Source organism: Bombina bombina, chromosome 1 (assembly GCF_027579735.1).
Source record: "Bombina bombina isolate aBomBom1 chromosome 1, aBomBom1.pri, whole genome shotgun sequence".
NCBI lineage: Eukaryota > Metazoa > Chordata > Amphibia > Anura > Bombinatoridae > Bombina > Bombina bombina.
Window position 1 is genome coordinate 1,389,206,052 of NC_069499.1, and position 22,030 is coordinate 1,389,228,081.

The 22,030-nt window shown below is 39.7% G+C and overlaps 1 protein-coding gene across 2 annotated transcripts in view; it reads left to right on the forward strand.

Annotated features, from left to right (window-relative positions):
• Positions 1 to 22,030, forward strand: part of SMG5 (SMG5 nonsense mediated mRNA decay factor) — a 200,383-nt gene that overhangs the window by 133,024 nt on the left and 45,329 nt on the right. For both annotated transcript variants that reach the window (XM_053704596.1, XM_053704602.1), the window contains exon 15: positions 5,719 to 5,894. In XM_053704596.1, the coding sequence (XP_053560571.1) occupies positions 5,719 to 5,894 (176 nt within the window). The remainder of the gene's footprint in view (positions 1 to 5,718; positions 5,895 to 22,030) is intronic.

A 22,030-nucleotide genomic window follows, 5' to 3' on the forward strand; every position in this document is an offset into this window, starting at 1 on the left:
TTTTTACATATAATTCTTCTCACACTTCTTTACTAAATCCTTATGATTGGAGATTTAGTTGCAGGTCTGATTGGCTCCCTAACTGCATGTCATTGGAAGTAAACACAAATTTACATCTCATAACAACCATACAAGATTACATATAAACTATAGGACTAAACAGACTTATCTCTAGACTGTAAGTACGAATTGTCATACTGATTTATTAAATAGGGTAGGATTACTTCCTTTTATTATTTGTACAAATATTTTTTAATATTTTTTTATTTTTTATATATACATATCTTTTCTTTTTTGAGCATCGTAGCGGCATTTATCAGTTACGCTATTTACATACATATTGTAGCACTATCTCTATCTTTTCCCCTTAAATTTAACAGTCGAGCGACTATTCTTTTGAAGTGAACAATTCTTGTAGCAAAAGAAACAAATGTAGCGAAAAGGGTATATAACCTATTGAGCTCGTTTGAGAATAACAAAATGGTATTAGGAGCTGCGGTTCAATAGCTATGATTGGTCATCCCACACACTCCCCCAGCTAAGCGAGATGGGATTGGCTTAGAGACCACACAACTTGCAGATACAATTTGCCTGACAGTTTATATATTAGCCAACACTACATATAAATGTAGTGAAAAGGGTATATAACCTATTGAGCTCGATTGTGTATAACAAATGATATTAGGAGCTGCGGCTCAATAGTTAGCTATGATTGGTTATCCCACACACTCCCCCAGCTAAGTGAGATGGGATTGGCTTAGAGACCACACAACTTGCAGATACAATTTGCTTGACAGTTTATATACCAACCAACACTATATATAAATTCGCAACTCCTATCAATATATCATTGAAATGAACATAATAAAGAAAGGGCAGATGATTAATTGAGCCCTGATTAGAAATGACATATGTTATGAGGAGCTGCGGTATAAGAGTTAGTTACGATCGGCTATCCCACACACTCCCCCAGCTGAGCATGATTTGATTGGCGTAACGGCTGTTTTATACGGAGACATATTTAGTCTAACAGTCAGTATAATTTAACACTAAACACAATATCATAAATTTCTTTTCATTTATATAATGCTCATACTACTACCAAATTGTATTTACTGTATTATAAATTCTAAAGATTGCTCACAATGTATTGAATGGTTAGCATCACAAGTTTGTATCTATAGTGATTCGGATAGCACCTGTTCATTAGGGTGTAGTCTAATCATACATTTGTTAGAAGGCACATATATAGGAGACTCCAGAGACAGATCAGTATTACCTGCCTGAGGAAACGGCGTGGTTAGCGCTGAGAAAGGCGTAGCGTGTTTTTACTGATCATATTTGTATATTTTATAATCTGTGCAAGGTCAGGGTGCTCTCAGAAATTCTCTCTTTCTCTCTCTCTCTCTCTCTCTCCTAAAGGGATGTCGTCCACACTAAACATATTTTTTATAAAGCCCATTTGTATTTTTTATCTCGAGTTTCCCGTTCATTTTTTTGTTCTAAGAAGCACCCACTGGGACTGAAAATCAACTTTACCTATATGTGCACTGGGCCACTTTAATATACCCAGTATGCTTGAATTGCACGATTGTGTGCATTCTATATTGTGAGTATCCATCTATTGGGAACGGCTTATGGGGATCTATTACATAATTGCTCTGCACTAGGGGTCGCCCTCTTCTTTCTTCTCTGTTTCCAGTCTACAGAATTCTACTTTGATTCCAGGAGCTGCTGCCCTGTGATTTGGTGCACAGTACACTGGGACACTGTGAAGTTCCCAGAATATTTGCCTAGGCATTCTTTGCCATCATACTCTGTGAGTATTATTTCACCGTATGTGAACTGTTTGTCTTGATATTATTGGCTACACTAGGAGGCGCCCTTTCTCTTGTTTTATATTTGTAATTCTGATCGCGCCTGCGTGGCCACGCAGGACTTGGTACGCAGATCTAGTGGACATGTCCTCTCTGCCACCGTGGAAACTTCCATTGAGACAGGACCTTCTCATTCAAGGACCTTTCCGACATCCAAATCTAAATTCTCTGCAGCTGCCTGCTTGGAGATTGAACGCTTGATTTTATCTAAGCGGGGATTCTCCGATTCGGTCATCAATACTTTGATTCAGGCACGTAAGCCTGTCACTAGAAAGATCTATCATAAGATATGGCGTAAATATCTTTTGGTGTGAATCCAAGGGCTACTCATGGAGTAAATTTAGGATTCCCAGGATTCTGTCTTTTCTCCAAGAAGGATTGGAGAAAGGGTTATCAGCGAGTTCCTTAAAGGGACAGATTTCTGCTTTGTCATTTTTGCTACACAAACGTTTGGCAGATGCTCCAGATGTTCAGTCTTTTTGTCAGGCTCTATCCAGAATTAAGCCTGTCTTTAGACCAATTGCTCCACCCTGGAGTTTGAATTTAGTCCTTAGTGTTCTTCAAGGGGTTCCGTTTGAACCCATGCATTCCATAGATATTAAATTGTTATCTTAGAAAGTTTTGCTTTTGGTTGCTATTTCTTCTGCTCGTAGAGTTTCTGAGCTTTCAGCGTTACAATGTGACTCACCTTATCTTATCTTTCATTCTGATAAGGTGGTTTTACGTACCAAACCTGGATTCCTTCCTAAGGTTGTTTCAAATAAGAATATTAATCAGGAAATTGTTGTTCCTTCCTTGTGTCCTAATCCTCCTAAGGAGGAGAGTCTGTTACATAACTTGGACGTGGTCCGTGCCTTGATGTTTTACTTGCAGGCGACTAAGGATTTCCATCAATCATCTTCATTTATTCATTGTTTTTTCTGGAAAGCGTAGGGGTCAGAAAGCTACGGCTACCTCTTTCTTTTTGGCTGAGGAGTAGCATCCGCCTGGCATATGAGACTGCTGGACAGCAGCCACCTGAAAGAACTACGACTCATTCTACTAGGGCTGTGGCTTCCACATGGGCTTTTAAAAACAATGCTTCTGTTGAACAGATTTGCAAGGCTGCGACTTGGTCGTCTCTTCATACTTTTTCCAAATTTTACAAATTTGATACTTTTGCTTCTTCTGAGGCTGTTTTTGGGAGAAAGGTTCTTCAAGCAGTGGTGCCTTCCGTTTAGGTCTCTGTCTTGTCCCTCCCGTTTCATCAGTGTCCTGTAGCTTTGGTATTGTATCCCACAAGTAAGGATGAAATCCGTGGACTCGTATCTTGTAGAAGAAAAGTAAATTTATGCTTACCTGATAAATTAATTTCTTCTGCGATACGACAAGTCCACGGCCCTCCCTGTAATTTTTCAGACAGATTTAGATTTGTTATATTTTTTATAAACTTGTCACCTCTGCACCTTTGGCTTTTCTTTTCTCTTCCTAACTTTGGTCGAATGACTGGAGGTTGAGGGAAGGGAGGAGCTATATATACAGTTCTGCTGTGGTGCTCTTTGCCACTTCCTGTAAGCAGGAGGTTAATATCCCACAAGTAAGGATGAAATCCGTGGACTCGTCGTATCGTAGAAGAAATTAATTTATCAGGTAAGCATAAATTTACTTTTTGCTCAGGCTTTGGTTGGTATCAAGCCTGTTCATTTATTAATTTCTCCTTTTTGGTTTAAAGATTTTGCAGGCTCTTTTCTTTTGAGCCTATATTTTCTTTGAAGATTATCTACTTTCTTGGAAAGTGTTGTTTCTTTTAACTATCTCTTCTGCTACAAGAGTTTCTGATTTATCAGCTCTCTTTTGTGTCTCCTTATCTGTTTTTTTTCATATAGATAAGTTGTTTTGTGGACTACTTTTTTTCCCCTAAGGTTGTGAATTTGAACAACATTAGTAGAGAAACTGTTGTTCCTCCTTTGTGTCCTATCCTAAAGAATTCTTTTAGAATTCTTTACATCCTTTGGATGTGGTAAGAGCTTTATAATTCTATATCAAGGTTACTAGGATTTCAGAAGACTTCTAGTCTATTTGCTATTTTTCTGGTCCCAGAAAAGGCTAGGAAGCCTCTACCATTTCTTTGGCATCCTGATTAATGCTTTTGTTTTTCAAGGCTTATTTCAAGGCAGGGCAGGGCAGGCTCCGCCTTAGATTTACAGCTCATTCTACTAAGTTCAGTCGCCATTTTTTGGTCTTTAACAGAATAAAGCTTAGGTTGATCAAATTTGCAAATCAGTAATTTGGTGGTATTTGCATACTTTTATTGTTTTTACCATTTTGTTGTATTTGCTTCTTCTGAAGCAGTCTTTGGTAGAAAAAGTTCTTCAGGCAGCTGTTTCAGTTTGATTCTGCTGCTTTCTATTTAGGCTTAATGATTGTGAGGATTTAATTTCTCAGTGGAGATAGCGGTTATTTTATCCCTCCCTCTTTAGTGACTCTTCTGTGGACTTCCACATCTTGGGTATTTCTATCCCATACATCACTAGCTCATGGACTCCATTACATGAAAGAAAACATAATTTAAGTGAGAACTTACTTGATAAATTCATTTCTTTCATATTGGCAAGAGTCCATGAGGCCTACCCTTTTTATGGTGGTTATGATTTTTGTATAAAAGCACAATTATTTTTCCTATTTTTGTATGCTTTTTTTTTTTTTACTCATTTTTTCACACCACTACTTGGCTATTCATTAAACTGAATTGTGGGTGTGGTGAGGGGTGTATTTATGGACATTTTGAGGTTTGGGAAACTTTGCCCCTTCTGGTAGGAATGTATATCCCATACATCACTAGTTCATGGACTCTTGCCAATATGAAAGAAATTAATTTATCAGGTAAGTTCTTACATAAATTATGTTTTTATGATCTATGATGGAATATAAAGATGTGTCATCCATAGTTATCCACATATATTGGTTTTGACATTTAAACTCTTTCAAAGCCTGGAGAACATGTTTAGTATCCCTCAAATATGAAATGGATGTCTGGGCATAGGGTTGTAGTAAATAATCAATGAAAGCTGACAAGTTGGAGGTGAGGGAATCAATGCCACTTATGATGGGCCTCAAGGTGGGTTTATGGGATCCTTGTAAACTTTAGGTAAAAAGTAAAAAATCGCTGTTTTGGAATTATCTTTAAATAAAATCTCGAATTCTTCATTAGTAATTATTTCTAGACTCTAAAAGTAAAGATTGTAACTGTGAGGTAAATAATTTTTTGGGGTTAGTGCTAATAATTTTGTAAGTGTGTATATCAGATAATAATCTAGTTGATTCTTTCATGTAATATTCTCTGTCCATAATTACAACCCCCGCCCTTGTCAGCTTCCTTGATCCTAATATCTTCCCTTTTGTTAAGGGATTAAAAAGTTTCAAACTTTTTTCCGTGAGATTATAATATTTTGTACAGTTAGAAATCTGTTCTATGACAGATCTGTTCTATATGTAAAGCTTAGGATCCGGCCCATTTTAGGTTCAGCACCCTGGATAGCGCTTTCTTATTGGTGGCTACATTTAGCCATCAATCAGCAAGCGTAACCCAGGTTCTGAACAAAAAAGTGGTCCGGCTCCTAAGCTTTACATTCCTGCTTTTCAAATAAAATTAGCAAGAGAATGAAGAAAAAAAATAAAAGGTGTAAATTAGAAAGTTGTTTAAAAGTGCTGCTCTATCTGAATCATTAAAGAAAAACATTTTAATTAATATCCCTTTAACCCAATGGTGTAGAATAATTTCTTGCTTTATGTATTGTCACTCAGAATTTCAGATAACAAAGTAAAGAATAAAACCGTTTTCTTATTCCCCTCTTATTTTCAGGTATCTCTCTGTGTAATGAAGTGAAGAATCTACTGCGGGAGTCTGAGTATCCAGAAATAAGAAGCCACCTGCTGCTTCCTGAGGACATGGCTCTTAGAAACCTTCCTCCTCTAAGAGGTGCCCACAGAAAGGTCAACTTTGATCAGGAGAGACCAGTACTTAGCGTCCTGGAAGAGGTAGGTAACGTTCACTATGACCAGTGTCAATCTGTTTACAAAAAGTTAGTGATATAGTATTAAGCAATAAACAAAATCATGACACAATATCATAAAAATGCTGCATTCTTCATATATAAAATACTGCTTTATAGTAGAATTCCAGGAGAATTTCTCCCTAAAATGAGCCTATGTTCCAGGTCACTGTGGCTCATAAGGAATAATGGTGTATATGTGATATATATATTTTTTAATTTAAAATATCCTTTTAATATACACTCTATATATAACAATGTATATTTACTTCTGCATTCATAGTAAGAATGGGAACAGTCATTATTTTATGAATGAATTACTTGTGGTGCAACAGAATACACAATGATTTGGCCAGATTTGTTTGAGTGGAAATTACAGTTCTATATAGACTTTTTTTGTGAGGTTGATCAACAAAAATGTGACACTAGTTTTTTGTTTTTTTTTACATAAGTAATTAGGTAATCTGTGGTAAAAGGCCTCTAATTTGTTTGTAAATTGAGCCCCTTCTATCAATACTGGCTGAGAGGGAAATCTGAGATCACACAACAGTCTTATGATATAATTAGAAATCTCTTTGTGTGTATGTGTGTGTATGTGTGTATGTGTATATGTGTGTGTGTGTATGTGTATATATATATATATATATATATATATGTGTATATATATGAATGTGTGTGTGTGTATAGATATAGATATAGATATAGATATATATATATATATATATATATATATATATATATATATATATATATATATATATATAGAGAGAGAGATATGTGTGTATAGATATATATATATATTCTCATACAACAAAGGGTAATTCAGTCTGTACTTCCTTTAAAATTTTGCATTTATTAAGTCATTTAAAAACGGCAAAATTTTTCTTTAGGCTCCAGGGTAAAAAACAGGGGCAATGCAGTCAGGGCTAACGCGTTTCAGCTCAACAGAGCCATACTCATAGACTTCTGATGCATTGCCCTAATGAACACAATATATACACAAATCCTAATAATTCAATTAAAAACATATGTGCCAATCCTGCAATTAACCCGATCGTGATTAACTGATTGTTAAATACATTATTCCTATTATGCTGTATAAGACCTATTATACAATACAAAATCTGTCTCATAGCTGCTTATATCAAAAATCCTCTCTAAATGCAAGGAGGTGGGGAAAACATATATTCTCATTAATACTTCTGTATTTAAAGTGCAACTTATATTTACAAGGTGCAAAGCATCCCACCTATTGATTATTTTGCATGAGAGATTATGTGCAAAGGGTGCAACAAGAACAAATAAGTTTATTTCTTATAGTGAAGCTAAGTTACTACTTAAAACTTTGTTGGTTATGGACTGTTATATTCTAGTAAATGCAATTTTATGCACACTAGTAATGTTAACCTTTTGCAAGTATTGTCCTTACTGAAGCATAGATCTTCTAAGATCTAGCTTAATGTCCCTTATTTGCATCCATAGTGGGATATTACCGTGTCCCTCTATGCTACAAATATTTCCAATTTTACATACAGAGATTCCATGTGAAGGTAATGCCTGAACTGGAGAAGCTGCACCAATAACCAGGCAATTAATTTATAATCTTGTTAAGACCCTTTTATGACCCTTTTTATATTCCAGATGTATCAGCAGAGCGGTTTATCGAACACCAGACTGGGTCAAATGACTAAAAGGACACTTATTGCCAGAAATTCACTAGGTTAAATCTGTAATTATATCGATCTGGTAGCCTTGTCTTTAGAGTAAATATCAAATATACCTCCCTTTTGCTGCTAAGATATTTCTCTAAATCACCTCCTCTAGGGGTGAGTTTCACTTTTCCCACAATTGTCCATCTGAGGGACTCAGTTTTTCGGGCATGTTTTTCAATAAAGTGTTTGGCCATGGGGGGACAGTTTATCTTCCCTTTTCCTACTCATTTCCGTGTCCACTGTTTTGCTGGATAAATGCTCCCTGATAAGTGTTCACTTCCCTTGAGGTTTTGTCTGTGTTGAAGGTGGCAAATTTGGCATTCTATGAGATATACTACACCTTTTATGCGACAATTCACACAGCTGTCTATGGGGAATGTCTCACCTGTTCTCTCTGAAGTGAGTTTGTTGGCTAGTTTGGCATGCTTACATGCCTTACAATCTGTAAAGCCACATTTATGCATACCCTTCACTTGTAGCCACAATGAGTGGCTTTTTGCAATATGTGGAGTGGTTGGAGATACCCTGTTCCCAATTGTATTTCCTCTCATATGAGAAGTGGATATTTCTGGGAGGGGGGTTTGGCCAAAGCTGTCACCTGCTGAAAGCATTGGAAGGTGTTTTTTGATTCTTACAGATATCCCTGTATTCAGTAGAATATTGGGTAACATATTGAATAGTGTTTTGGACTTTTTGTGTGTGCCTGGGCCTCTTCTTATCCCTAATGAGATCTTTTTGATCTATCGCAGATATTGCGAATCGGGCATCTTTGATCATGCTGCTATTAGAGCTTCTTTCTATCAGATCTTTATCCAATTGTGCTGATTCTCTCTTTTGTGTTAGTGGTTCTGTGCAGTTACGTTTAATTGTGAGATGTTGTCCTTTCGCTATGGCTTTAAAAGTTTGTACCGGATAACTACTTTTTGCATGAAGTATAGAATTCTTTGAGATAGGTTTCTTATGTAATCTGGTTGCAATCAGTGAGGTGTCTGAATTGCCTGATATTGTTAGGTCTAGGTAATCAATCTCTCCTTATTGTCCTCATGCGTAAATTGAACTTATTCAACAGAGCTTTCTACATATGTTAGAAACATGTCCAGTGTTTCATGGTCTCCTTCCCTTATTAGGATGAGAGTGTCAATGTAGCGTTTATATAGAGAGATGTGTCCTGAAAGGATTTTCATCTCCATAGATGCGCCACAGCTCCCACCACCCCATAAAGAGGTTGGCATATGAGGGCGCAGATTTGGTCCCTATAGCTGTGCCACATCTCTGGAGATAAAGAGCCTTCATAATTGAAATAATTGTGCGTCAACAGGTATTCTATGACTCGTAAGATGTATTACTGCATACTCTCACTTTAGTTGCTTCGTTTTGACAAGAAAAAAAGATTGCCTATACTATGTCTAGTGTCACCCACTTATCTAAAATCTGAATTAGATGTTTTGAATCTCTAAGATAATTTGCCAGTTCAGTTTCCTGTTTATAAAATGGAATCCACCCTTTCAGATAGTGGCTCTGAAAGAGAACCAACTCCCGATACTATCGAATGCTCCTTTTAAGTCAGACAGGCTTTTGTGTACCTTCGGGAACACATTAATGGTTTCTGTGGGTGTGTATTAAATAGGAATTCAGAAGTGGATTGATTGATAAACCCATGATGCAAACCCTTATCTGGAATATGAGATGTTGTCAAAAAGTATTTGGTCAGGTCATTCGGGAGTCTTATGTAACTTTTATGATCTGACAACGGTCTCATAATCTCTCTATCGTAGTCTGCCCTGTTAGGTACCACTATGCTCCCACCTTTGTCAGACTTTTTTATGACAATATTTGCGTTATCTTCCAGTTTTTTAAAGGGACAGTATACACCAATTTTCATATAACTGCATGTAATACACTACTATAAAGAATAATATGCACAGATACTGATATAACAATCCAGTATAAAACTGTTTAAAAACTTACTTAGAAGCTTCCAGTGTCGCTCTGTTTAAAAGGTTATTGGAACACCCACTGCAAGTGGGAAATATCAGACACCCCCCCCCCTTCCTTTGCATATGAAAAGACCTTTTACACAAACAAAAGCAAGCTGGAGTAGGTATACGTCGGTATTCTTCTAAAACTTTGTGGCTTGGTTAGGAGTCTGAAAATCATTTTATTACTTATAGACCTCTGATGCATTGCCTTAATGAACACAATATATACACAAATCCTAATAATTCAGTTAAAAACATATGTGCCAATCCTGCAATTTAACCCTATAGTGATGAACTGATTGTTAAATACATTCTTCCTATTCTGCTGTATAAGACCTATTATACAATACAAAATCTTTCTCACAGCTGCTTATCTCAAAAATCCTCTTTAAATGCAAGGAGGTGGGGAAAACATATATTCTCATTAATACTTCTGTATTTAAAGTGCAACTTATATTTACAAAGTGCAAAGCATCCCACCTATTGATTATTTTGCATGAGAGATTTGCAAAGGGTGCCACAAGAACAAATAAGTTTATTTCTTATAGTGAAGCTAAGTTACTAGTTAAAACTTTGCTGGTTATGGACTGTTATATTCTAGTAAATGCTATTTGATGCACACTAGTAATGTTAACCTTTGTGTATGTAAATGTGTGTGTATGTGTGTGTGTATATGTGTGTATGTATATATATATATATATATATATATATATATATATATATATATATATATATATATATATATATATATATATATATATATATATATATATATATATATATATATATATAGAGAGAGAGAGCAAAATGTTATACAGGGAGATAGACACACACATTTATTAATAGCTACAGTATGTGCTCACCTGACTATCACACCTGTATGAGCCTGTTGGACATCCCATTTAAAAAACCATGTGCATTATAATGGAGTGTGTCTAGGGGACAGAGCATTTGTGAGGTCTGGCGCTTCTTTCCAGTTCATCCCAAAGATGTTCAGTGGGGTTCAGGTCAGGACTGTGTGCAGGACACAAGTTCCTCAACACCAAACTTGTCAAACAATGTTTTCATGGACCTCCCTTTGTGCACAGGGGAACAGTTATGCTGGAACAGGAAAGGACCTTCCCCTAAACTGGTGCCACAAAGTTGAAAGCACCTAATCATCTAAAATGTCTGTATCTTGTAGCATTAAAGGGACAGTCTACTCTAGAATTGTTATTGTTTAAAAAGATAATCACTTTTTCTTTTCTATGGCATAGAGAGTCCACCATTAATTCCAATTACTAGTGGGATATTCACTCCTGGCCAGCAGGAGGCGGAAAAGAGCACCCCAGCAAAGCTGTTAGCTATCACTTCCCTTACCCGTAACCCCCAGTCATTCTCTTTGCCTTGATCACGGGAGGATGGTGAAGGTGTTTGAAGATATTAATCCTTTAATGGGTACTTTGCAAGCAAGGATTTTGGGCTATGCAGTGTCCATGTCAATCTCCTTGGTAGGAGTAATGATGGCTTTTAGCAGTTAAAAAAGGTGTGAGGTGGTCCTTGCTTTATCTCTAACACTTATGCTACCCCCCTTTGATAGAAAATCAGAGTTGTTTTCTCTGTTCTTTTTTCTTCGGATACCTGACAGATGTTGGTGTATTAGTCACACCTTTTGAAGCTCTTCCTGCCCTGCAGCCGGATTCACAGGTATGTGCTTTAGAGCACTTTAGAGGTTAATCCTCTGTGGATCTTTTTTATGGGACTCATTTATTTTCCTGGATATAGGAATTTGAGTTTGGTCTGTATTTCCTGAACAGGGGCATCTAAGTGTATTTTATTTAAAAAATAAATAAAAAGAAAATCTATAATAGGAGGGGAGAGTCTTAAGGGGTTAATCTATAGTCCTAGATTTTGAGGCTGAGAAAGCTGGGCGTTTCAGGGTTATTCTGTTTTCCCTGTTTTGGTGTGTTTTTATTTTTGGCAGTTTTGTGTTTTTAAATTTGGCGCTTGTTTTGCGTGCTTGGGGCTGGTGACGTTGCGTTCAAGTCTTTCTCGCTCTTCCGCTTTTGATTTCTCATAGCGTCTTGAGCAGCGGAGTGGCGTGCTGCTGCTGGGTGCATTTATTTTCTTTTGGTCCGGTTGCTTAGTGGGAGCTCCTGGTTCCGGTGTAGTGAGTTACCTCAGTCAGTCTGAGGATATAGAGGTAGAGCTTATTACTTCTGATCTCTTTCTGCAGTGGAGTATTTTACTTCTCTTTAGATTGTTTAATTCTGTGAGAATTTTCAAATACTTTTGCTACTATGGACACTGAACTAGATGTTGCAGCTTTCTTAGTTAAATGTTTACTTAGTTTAGAGGCTCAGATTAAGCCTCCTATGCAATTGTGTTCCACATGTTTATATAAGACTTTAAAGATAAATTGTATCCTGAGCTTGTCTCTCAGGATAATGCTGTCCAGGCCGTGCCTCAGTTACCTCCTCAAACGCCCCATTCTATTTCACATGAAGTGCCCTGCGGTTCCTCTCAGCCTCCTTCTGGAGGTGTTTATTTACCTATGGATTTTGCTGCCCAAATATCATCTGCTGTGTCTGCAGCTTTATCAGCTTTTCTGGTTTCGGTTAAACGTAAGAGGAAGTTCAAGTATATTAATGTTGGTAAGGGTTTGACTTAGCTAAGGCTGCGTTAGTCAGTCTGTCACAGTTATCTGATAAATCCTCAGAGTTATCAGATCCTAATACGATTATGACCAATGCTACAGATTCAGAGGAGATTAATTTCAGGTTTAAGTTAGAACACCTTCGATTGCATTTAAAGCAGGTTCTTGCTACTTTGGATGAAGCTGATTCATCTGTTGCAGAGAATTCAAAGAGGTCTAGTAAACTTAATGATGTATATGATGTACTTGCTTCTGTGGAATTATTTCCAGTTCTAGATCGTATGGCAGATATCATTACTCAGGAATGGGAAAAGCCAGGGATTCCTTTTTCTCCGTCTCCTGTTTTTAAAAAGATGTTTCCTGTTGCTATTCGTAACTCATGGCGCACAGTATCCAAGGTTGAGGGGGCTATCTCCCCTCTGGCTAAGAGAACTACTATTCCTATTGAGGATAGTTGTTCTTTCAAAGATCCTATAGATAAGAAGCTTGAGACTTTTTTAAAGAAAATGTAGATTCATCAGGGTTTGCAGTGACAACCTGTTGCTAGTATTGTTACAATTGCAGGGGCTGCATCTTATTGGTGTGATGATTTATCTAATCTTATCCTAGAGGAGACTACTATAGAGGAGATCCAAGATAGGATCAAAGCTCTCAAGTTAGCCAATACCTTTATTTGTAATGCCAATATGCAAGTTCTTAGATTGGGTGCTAAGATTTCTGATTTTATTTTTTTTTTATTTTTTTTTTTAAAGCTCATAGTGCTTTGTGTTTTACAACTTGGTCTGCAGATGTTACATCCAAGTCTAAGCTGTTAACTTTGCTTACAAGTGCAAAACCTTGTTTGGTCCAGGTCTGGCTGAGATGATTTCTGACATTGCAAGTGGAAAGGGTTCTTTCTTACCTCGCGATTAAAAGAATAGACCTATGGGTCGTCAATTTCCTTTCGTAACTTTAAGGGACAAAAGTCTTCCACTTCCTCTTCCAAATCGGATCAATCCAATGAATCAAGTAGGGGGCAGACTTTATTTTTTTCGGCAGGCTTGGATACGAGATGTCCTGGATCCTTGGGCCGTAGACATAGTATCCTACGGTTACAGAATAGGATTCAAATCATGTCCTCCCAGGGGCAGATTCCACCTGTCAAGGTTATCTGCAAATCAGATAGAGAGAAGCTTTCTTAAATTGCGTAAAGGACCTATCATCACTGGGAGTGATTGTCCCAGTTCCTCTAGAGGAACAGGGTGTAGGATTCTTTTCAAATCTTTTTGTTGTTCCCAAAAAAGAGGGCACTTTCCGTCCCATTTTTTATCTAAAGTGTCTAAACCAATTTCTCAAGGTTCCATTCTTCAAAATGGAAACCATCCGGTCCATTCTTCCTTTGGTTCAAGAGGGTCAATTCATGACGACTATAGATCTGAAGGATGCGTATTTTCATGTTCCCATTCACAGGGATCGTTACCAGTATCTGAGATTTGCTTTCCTAAACAAATATTTCCAGTTTGTTGCACATCCATTTGGCCTTGCTACAGCTCCCAGCATTTTCACAAAGGTTCTGGGGGCTCTTTTGGCAGTGGTCAGGTCTCAGGGTATTGCTTTGGCACCTTATTTATCTATTCTATGTTCCCACGGGTGGAAAGTGAATCTGGTGAATAGTTCCCTTGTTCCAGATACAAAGGTATGTTTTTTGGAGACAGTTATAGATTCTTTGTCAATGAAGATTTTTCTGACAGATGTCAGAAAATCAAAACTTCTTGCTTCATGCCTTTCTCTCCAGTCTGTGATACATCCATCAGTTGCTCAATGCATGGAGGTGATTGGTCTGATTGTAGCTTCTATCGACATCATTCCTTATGCTCGGTTTCATCTGAGACCTCTGCAACTTTGCATGCTCAGACAATGGAACGGAGACCCTTCACATCTTTTGCAGAGGATAGCTCTGGATCCTCTAACAAGGGACTTTCTCTTGTGGTGGATGTCTCGGCATCATCTGTCTCGGGGCATGTGTTTTCAGGGACCAACCTGGCTGATTGTGACCACGGATGCCAGTCTTTTAGCTGGGGAGCAGTTTGGGGTTCCTTTAAAGGCGCAGGGTCGGTGAACTCAGGAAGAGTCTTCTCTTCCTATAAACATTTTTGAGTTGAGAACAATCTTCAATGCTTTGACAGTTTGGCCTCAGCTAACTTTGCTCCAGTTTCAGATTTCAGTCGGACAATATCACCTCAGTGACCTACATCAATCACCAGGGAGGAACTCTGAGTTCATTAGCAATGAAGGAGGTGACTCGTATTCTTCAGTCGGCAGAATCTCTAGATTGTCATCTCTCTGCCATCCACGTCCCAGGTGTAGACAACTGGGAAGCGGATTTTCTGAGCAGGCAGACTATTCATCCCGGAGAGTGGGCTCTCCATCCAGAGGTTTTCACAATCATAACCCTTAGGTGGGGGGTTCTGGAGTAGGATCTGATGGCGTCTCGTCAAAATTCCAAGGTTCAAGGTCGAGGGATCCTTAAGCCGTTCTGATAGACGCTCTGGCAGTTCCATGGCTCTTTAATCTAGCATACCTATTTCCTCCATTTGCTCTCCTTTAATGAGTCATTGCTCGTGTCAAACAGGAGAGCGTCTGTGATCTTAATAGCTCCTGCATGGCCTCGCAGGATCTGGTTCACGGATCTGATAAGAATGTCTTCCACCTTGGAAATTGCCTTCTAATTCAGGGTTCACTCCTCCATCCAAATCTAGATTCTCTGAAGTTGACTGCTTGGAGATTGAACGCCTTGTTTTGGCTAGACGTTTTTCTGAGAAAGTCATAGATACTAGGCTTCAGGCTCGTAAGCCTGTTACTTGTAAGATTTACCATAGGATATGACATAAATACCTTTTATTGGTATGATTCAAAGAGGTTTTCTTGGAACAAAGTTAAAGTTCCTCAAATTTTGGCTTTTCTTCAGGAAGGTCTGGAGAAAGGTTTGTCAGTCAGTACTCTAAAGGGTCAGATTTCAGCATTGTCCATTCTTCTTCAGTTCTGCCAGATGTTCAGGCTTTGGTCAGAATTAAGCCTGTATTTAAGTCGGTTGCTCCCCTTTGGAGCCTTAATCTTGTTCTTAATGTTTTGCAGCAAACTCCGTTTGAGCTGATGCATTCTATTGGGATTAAGTTATCTTGGAAGGTTTTGTTTCTTATTGCTATTTCTTCTGCTGGCAGAGTTTCTGAGCTTTTCGGCTCTGCAATTTGATTCCCCTTACCTCATTTTTCATGCTGATAAGGCAGTCCTTCACACCAAGCTAGGGTTTCTCCCTAAGGTAGTGTCGGATCACAATATTAATCGGAAAATTGTTGTTCCCTCTCTTTGTCCTAATCTTCCTTCCCAGTAGGATTGTCTTTTGCATAATTTGGATGTTGTACGTGCTTTTAAATTTGACTTTCAAGCAACTAAAGATTTTTGGTAATCTTCGTCTCTGTTCATTGTTTTTTTTTGGTAAATGGGTCAGTAGGCCACTTCTACTACTCTTTCTCTCTGGTTGAGAAGTATTATTATGTTAGCTTATGAGAGGGCTGTACAGTAGCCTCCTGAGATAATTACGGCTTATTCCACTAGAGCAGTTTCAGCTTCATGGGCTTTCAAGAATGAAGCCTCTGTGGAACAGATTTGCAGGCGACCACATGGTCCTCTATTCATACTTTTTCCAAATTTGATACTTTTGCCTCGGTTGAGGCTTCTTTAGGGAGAAAGGTTCTTCAAGCGGTGGTGCCTTCGGTTTAGGCCTAACCGTTTTGTTTCTCCCTCCCTTTCTTTCTGTCCTCTAGTTTGGGTATTGGTTCCCACTAGTAACTTGAATGAATTGTGGACTCTCTATGCCATAGGAAAGAAAACAAAATTTATGCTTACCTGATAATTGTATTTATTTCCGGGAATAGAAAGTTAATGACCCTCCCTTTTATATTCAGATGATAGTTTTTCTGTACAATCCTCAGGCACCTCTATATCCTTGTCTTACTTCTTTGCTGGGGTGCTCTTTGCCGCCTTCTGCTGGCCAGGAGTGAATATCGCACTAGTAATTGGAATGAATCGTGGACTCTCTATGCCCATAAATAAATTTATCAGGTAAGCACTGTTATATTAATACACTTTTTACCCCTTGTTTACCTTGTATCTAAGCCTCTGCAGATTGCCCCCTTATTTCAGTTCTTTTGACAGCATTTTAGCAATTGCTGACTCCTAGGTAACTCCACGGGCGTGAGCACAATGTTACCTATATGGCACTCGTGAACTAACACCCTCTAGCTGAGAAAAACTGTCAAAATGCATTCAGATAAGAGGCAGCCTTCAAGGGCTTAGAAATTAGCATATGAGCCTACCTAGGTTTAGCTTTGAACTAAGAATACCAATAGAACAAAGCAAAATTAATGATAAAAGTAAATTGGAAAGTTGTTTAAAATGACATGCCCTATCTGAATCATAAAAGTTTTTATGTCCCTTTAAGATGACCTTTCACTGGAACTAGGGGCCTAGTGAAACCCTAAAACTCAACCCCTGACCATTATCTCTCCACCAAATTTTAAAGTTAGGCACTATGCGTTTCGGTAGGTAGCATTCTACTTGCATACGCTACACCCAGATTCTTCAATTAGACTGCCACATAGTGAAGAGAGCATGTTTCCACTGCTTCAAGTTGCAGTGTACTTAACACCACTCCAGTCGACGCTTGGTATTAAGCGTGTTGATTTCAGGTTTGTGTACAGCTGCCTGGTCATGGGAGCCCATTTTATAAAGCTCCCAACTCATTCTTGTGCTGATGTTGCTTCCAAAGGCAGTTTGGAACTCTGTAGTGAGTGATGCAACAGATGAAAGGTTATTTTCTCTTGCAAGGTGTATCCAGTCCATTCATCCTTTACTTGTGGGATATTCTTGTGGGATATTCTCATTCCCTACAGGAAGTAGCAAAGAGAGCACACAGCAAAGCCATCCACACAGCTCCCCCTCTAGCTCCACCCCCCAGTCATTCTCTTTGCTGGCTCTAAGCACTAGGGTCTCTCTCGGGAGTGTAAAGTGAATGATCCCTAAGGGAAGGTAGGGCCACAGCAAGGCTGTGGCAAGGTGCTGTAGTGATTTAAAGAGGACAGAGTTTTTCAAAAACTTTCCTGCGCTGCCTAGTGGTTAGCCTTGACTCCTGGAATATCAACCCCAAATGATATTAAATACGTTTGTAGTGATTTAACCAGGTGTTGGCTTTAGGCTGCTCCGGTTTGGGATCACCGGGGGAAAAGGCCATGCTCTCCCTCAGGATAAAGCCTTTAAAACAAAGAACAAAGCTAATTTTCGTTCCTTTCGCAATTTCAGGAACGGCCCCGCTTCATCCTCTCCGGCTGCAAAGCAAGAGGTTAACGCTTCACAGCCCAAGGCAAACTGGAAACCTTACCAGGGCTGGAATAAGGGTAAATAGGCCAAAAAGCCTTCAGCTGCCACCAAGACATCATAAAGGGGTAGCCCCCGATCCGGGATCGGATCTAGTAGGGGGCAGACTCTCTCTTCGCTCAGGCCGAGATGTACACTATCCTTGGGCATTAGAGATTGTAGCCCAGGGATACCTTCTAGAATTCAAGGACTCTCCTCCTTGGAGAAGGTTCCACATTTGTCGTCTGTCTACAGATCAGACAAAGAAAGAGGAGTTTTTACGCTGTGTAGAAGATCTACATACAATGGGAGTGATCCACCCAGTTCCAATTGCAGAACAAGGACTGGGGTTTTACTCAAACCTGTTTGTGGTTCCCAAAAAAGAAGGAACTTTCAGACCAATCCTGGATCTCAAAATTCTAAACAAATTCCTCAGAGTCCCATTATTCAAGATGGAGACCATTCGGACAATCTTACCAATGATCCAGGAGGGTCAATATATGACTACCGTGGATCTAAAGGATGCGTATCTGCACATTCCTATCCACAAAGATCATCACCAGTTTCTCAGGTTCGCCTTTCTGGACAAGCATTTTCAGTTTGTGGCTCTTCCTTTTGGGTTGGCCACTGCTCCCAGAATTTTCACAAAGGTGCTAGGGTCCCTCCTGGCAGTTCTAAGACCGCGGGGCATAGCAGTGGCGCCTTACCTAGACGACATCTTAATTCAGGCGTCAACTTTACAAGGAACCAAGTCTCACACAGAGATTGTATTGGCCTTTCTGAGGTCTCACGGGTGGAAGGTGAACATCAAAAAGAGTTCTCTCTCCCCCTCACAAGAATTCCATTCCTAGGAACCCTGATAGACTCGGTAGAAATGAAAATATTTCTGACGGAGGTCAGAAAGCTAAAACTCTTAACTACTTGCCGAGCTCTTTATTCCATTCCTCGGCCATCTGTGGCTCAGTTCATGGAGACAATTGGACTAATGGTTGCAGCAATGGACATAGTCCCTTTTGCTCGGATACACCTCAGACCACTGCAACTATGCATGCTCAAACAGTGGAATGGGGATTATGCAGGTTTGTCTCCTCAAATTCAGTTGGACCAGGAGACCAGAGATTCTCTTCTCTGGTGGTTGTCTCAGGATCACCTGTCTCAAGGAATATTTTTCCGCAGGCCAGAGTGGATCATCGTAACGACCGACGCCAGTCTGTTAGGCTGGGGTGCGGTCTGGGACTCCCTGAAAGCTCAGGGCTTATGGTCTCGGGAAGAAACTCTTCTCCCGATAAACATTCTGGAACGCTCTTCAGGCATGGCCTCAACTAGCGGCGGCCAAATTCATCATATTTCAGTCGGACAACATCACGACTGTAGCTTACGTCAATCAGGGGGGAACAAAGAGTTCCCTAGCGATGACGGAAGTAACCAAAATAATCAGGTGGGCGGAGGATCACTCCTGCCATCTCTCAGCAATTCACATCCCAGGAGTAAACAACTGGGAGGCGGATTTTCTAAGTCGTCAGACTTTTCACCCGGAGGTATTTGCCCAGCTGACTCAGCTATGGGGCACCCCAGAGTTGGATCTGATGGCGTCCCATCAGAACACCAAACTTCCTCTTTACGGGTCCAGGTCCCGGGATCCCAAGGCGGTATTGATAGATGCTCTAGCAGCGCCTTGATCCTTCAATCTGGCTTATGTTTTTCCACCATTTCCTCTCCTCCCGCGTCTGGTTGCCAGAATCAAGCAGGAGAAGGCTTCGGTGATTCTGATAGCGCCTGCGTGGCCACGCAGGACTTGGTATGCAGACCTAGTGGACATGTCATCTGTCCCACCATGGACACTGCCAATGAGGCAGGATCTTCTAATACAGGGTCCGTTCAAGCATCCAAATTTAGTTTCTCTACGTCTGACTGCTTGAAGATTGAACGCTTAATTCTATCAAAGCGTGGGTTCTCTGAGTCAGTTATAGATACTCTGATTCAGGCTAGAAAGCCTGTCACCAGGAAAATCTACCATAAGATATGGCGGAAATATCTTTGTTGGTGTGAATCCAAGGGTTACTCATGGAGTAAGATTAGGATTCCCAGGATATTGTCCTTTCTCCAAGAAGGACTGGAGAAAGAATTGTCAGCTAGTTCCTTAAAAGGACAAATATCTGCTTTGTCTATCCTGTTACACAAGCGTCTGGCAGAGGTACCAGACGTTCAAGCGTTTGCTCAGGCTTTAGTCAGAATCAAGCCTGTCTATAAACCTGTGGCTCCGCCATGGAGTTTGAATCCCCATCTTTCAGTTCTTCAAGGGGTTCCGTTTGAACCTTTACATTCCATAGACATTAAGTTGTTTTCTTGGAAAGTTTTGTTTTTGATAGCTATCTCTTCTGCTCGAAGAGTTTCAGAATTATCTGCCTTACAGTGTGATTCGTCAAAGAAAGACGATCCCAGCTGCATTAAAAAAATCCTTTATTCTTTATTCGTTTTAAAACATGGTGATACACAGCAAATGGTGTGGAAGGTGCTGAGGGCGCAGCACTGTATGGCTTACATGTTTCGGAAATGATCCGGCTGCACTTTTGCTGTCTATGGGCTACTTAGGAGCATGTGTGATGAGCGTTTGTATTAAGCAATTTACAGCTAACGGCTATCAGCACCCCCAAGTCTCACAGTGTTACGGAGCGGAGTAGTGGGGAGGAGCAACTTAAGACTCAGGAAGATAGTAGCTGGGATAAGTTGAGGCGGTTGAGGAGTTCACCGCTTCGTCCCGGTGTGTTTCTTTCTTTCCACAGAGTGAAATATTTCCTGTACGGAGCCCTTCAAGAGGACATAGGCATTGATACTGCCTGAAGCACCCCCACTCCTTGGCACACTGGTGAGTGAAGCATATCGTTGGTTTCTGTGTGCTCTATCAGCTGTTTGCATATTGACTTACTTTCAGCCTGCCTGCTTGTGTGCAGCTGTTTGCGGCTGTTTTCGGCTAATTGATTTCTCAGCCATTTGTTGTTTGCATTGCTAATACACACATACGCTCTTACACATTTTGGACATTGCATTTCTGGACTGCTGGTACAGTAATAAGGGTTTCTCTTTGACTTTTTGTTACAGTGTGATTCACCTTACCTGGTGTTCCACGCAGATAATGTAGTTTTGCGTACCAAGCCTGGTTTTCTTCCTAAAGTTGTTTCTAACAAGAATATTAACCAGGAAATAGTTGTTCCTTCTCTGTGTCCTAATCCATCTTCGAAGAAGGAACGTCTATTACACAATGATGTAGTTCGTACTTTAAAGTTCGATTTACAAGCAACTAAGGAAACATCTTCCTTGTTTGTTATCTAGTCTGGTAAGAGGAGAGGTCAGAAAGCAACTGCTACCTCTTTCCTTTTGGCTGAAAAGCATCATCCGTTTGGCCTATGAGACTGCTGGCCAGCAGCCTCCTGAAAGAATTACTGCTCATTCTACCAGAGCAGTGGCTTCCACATGGGCTTTCAAGAATGAGGCTTCTGTTGAACAGATTTGTAAGGCAGCGACTTGGTCTTCACTGCATACTTTTGCCAAATTTTACAAATTCGATACTTTTGCTTCTTCTGAGGCTATTTTTGGGAGAGAGGTTTTGCAAGCAGTGGTGCCTTCCGTTTAAGGTACCTGTCTTGTTCCCTCCCTTCATCCGTGTCCTAAAGCTTTGGTATTGGTATCCCACAAGTAAAGGATGAACCCGTGGACTGGATACACCTTGCAAGAGAAAACAGAATTTATGCTTACCTGATAAATTACTTTCTCTTGCGGTGTATCCAGTCCACGGCCCGCCCTGGCATTTAAGTCAGGTAAAAAAATGTTTGTTTAAACTACAGTCACCACTGCACCCTATGGTTTCTCCCTTTTTCTTCCTAACCTTTGGTCGAATGACTGGGGGGTGGAGCTAGAGGGGGAGCTGTGTGGACGGCTTTGCTGTGTGCTCTCTTTGCTACTTCCTGTAGGGAATGAGAATATCCCACAAGTAAAGGATGAATTCGTGGACTGGATACACCGCAAGAGAAAGTAATTTATCAGGTAAGCATAAATTCTGTTTTTATGTTCTACGCACTTGACAGCCCAGCTCTGTGAGTTTGCATGGTTTACCACTTTGTAGCTAGACTATTGTTGCTCCTAGATGCTACCACTTCACAATAGCACTTACAATTGACCAGGGCAGATCTAGTAGAGTAAAAATTTCACAAACTGAGGTATGCCAAAGGTGGCATCCTATGCCACATTTAAAGGATAAAAAATTAAAAATGCAGCTTTATTTTTTCTCAAATGAGTATATTATTTTATGTTTATTTCACGGATATCCATGTCCCCCCAGAACAAAAGAATCCTTGCTAACCAATCACAAACTAATATTCAGATATAGCACAAACTCTGTTTGCACATG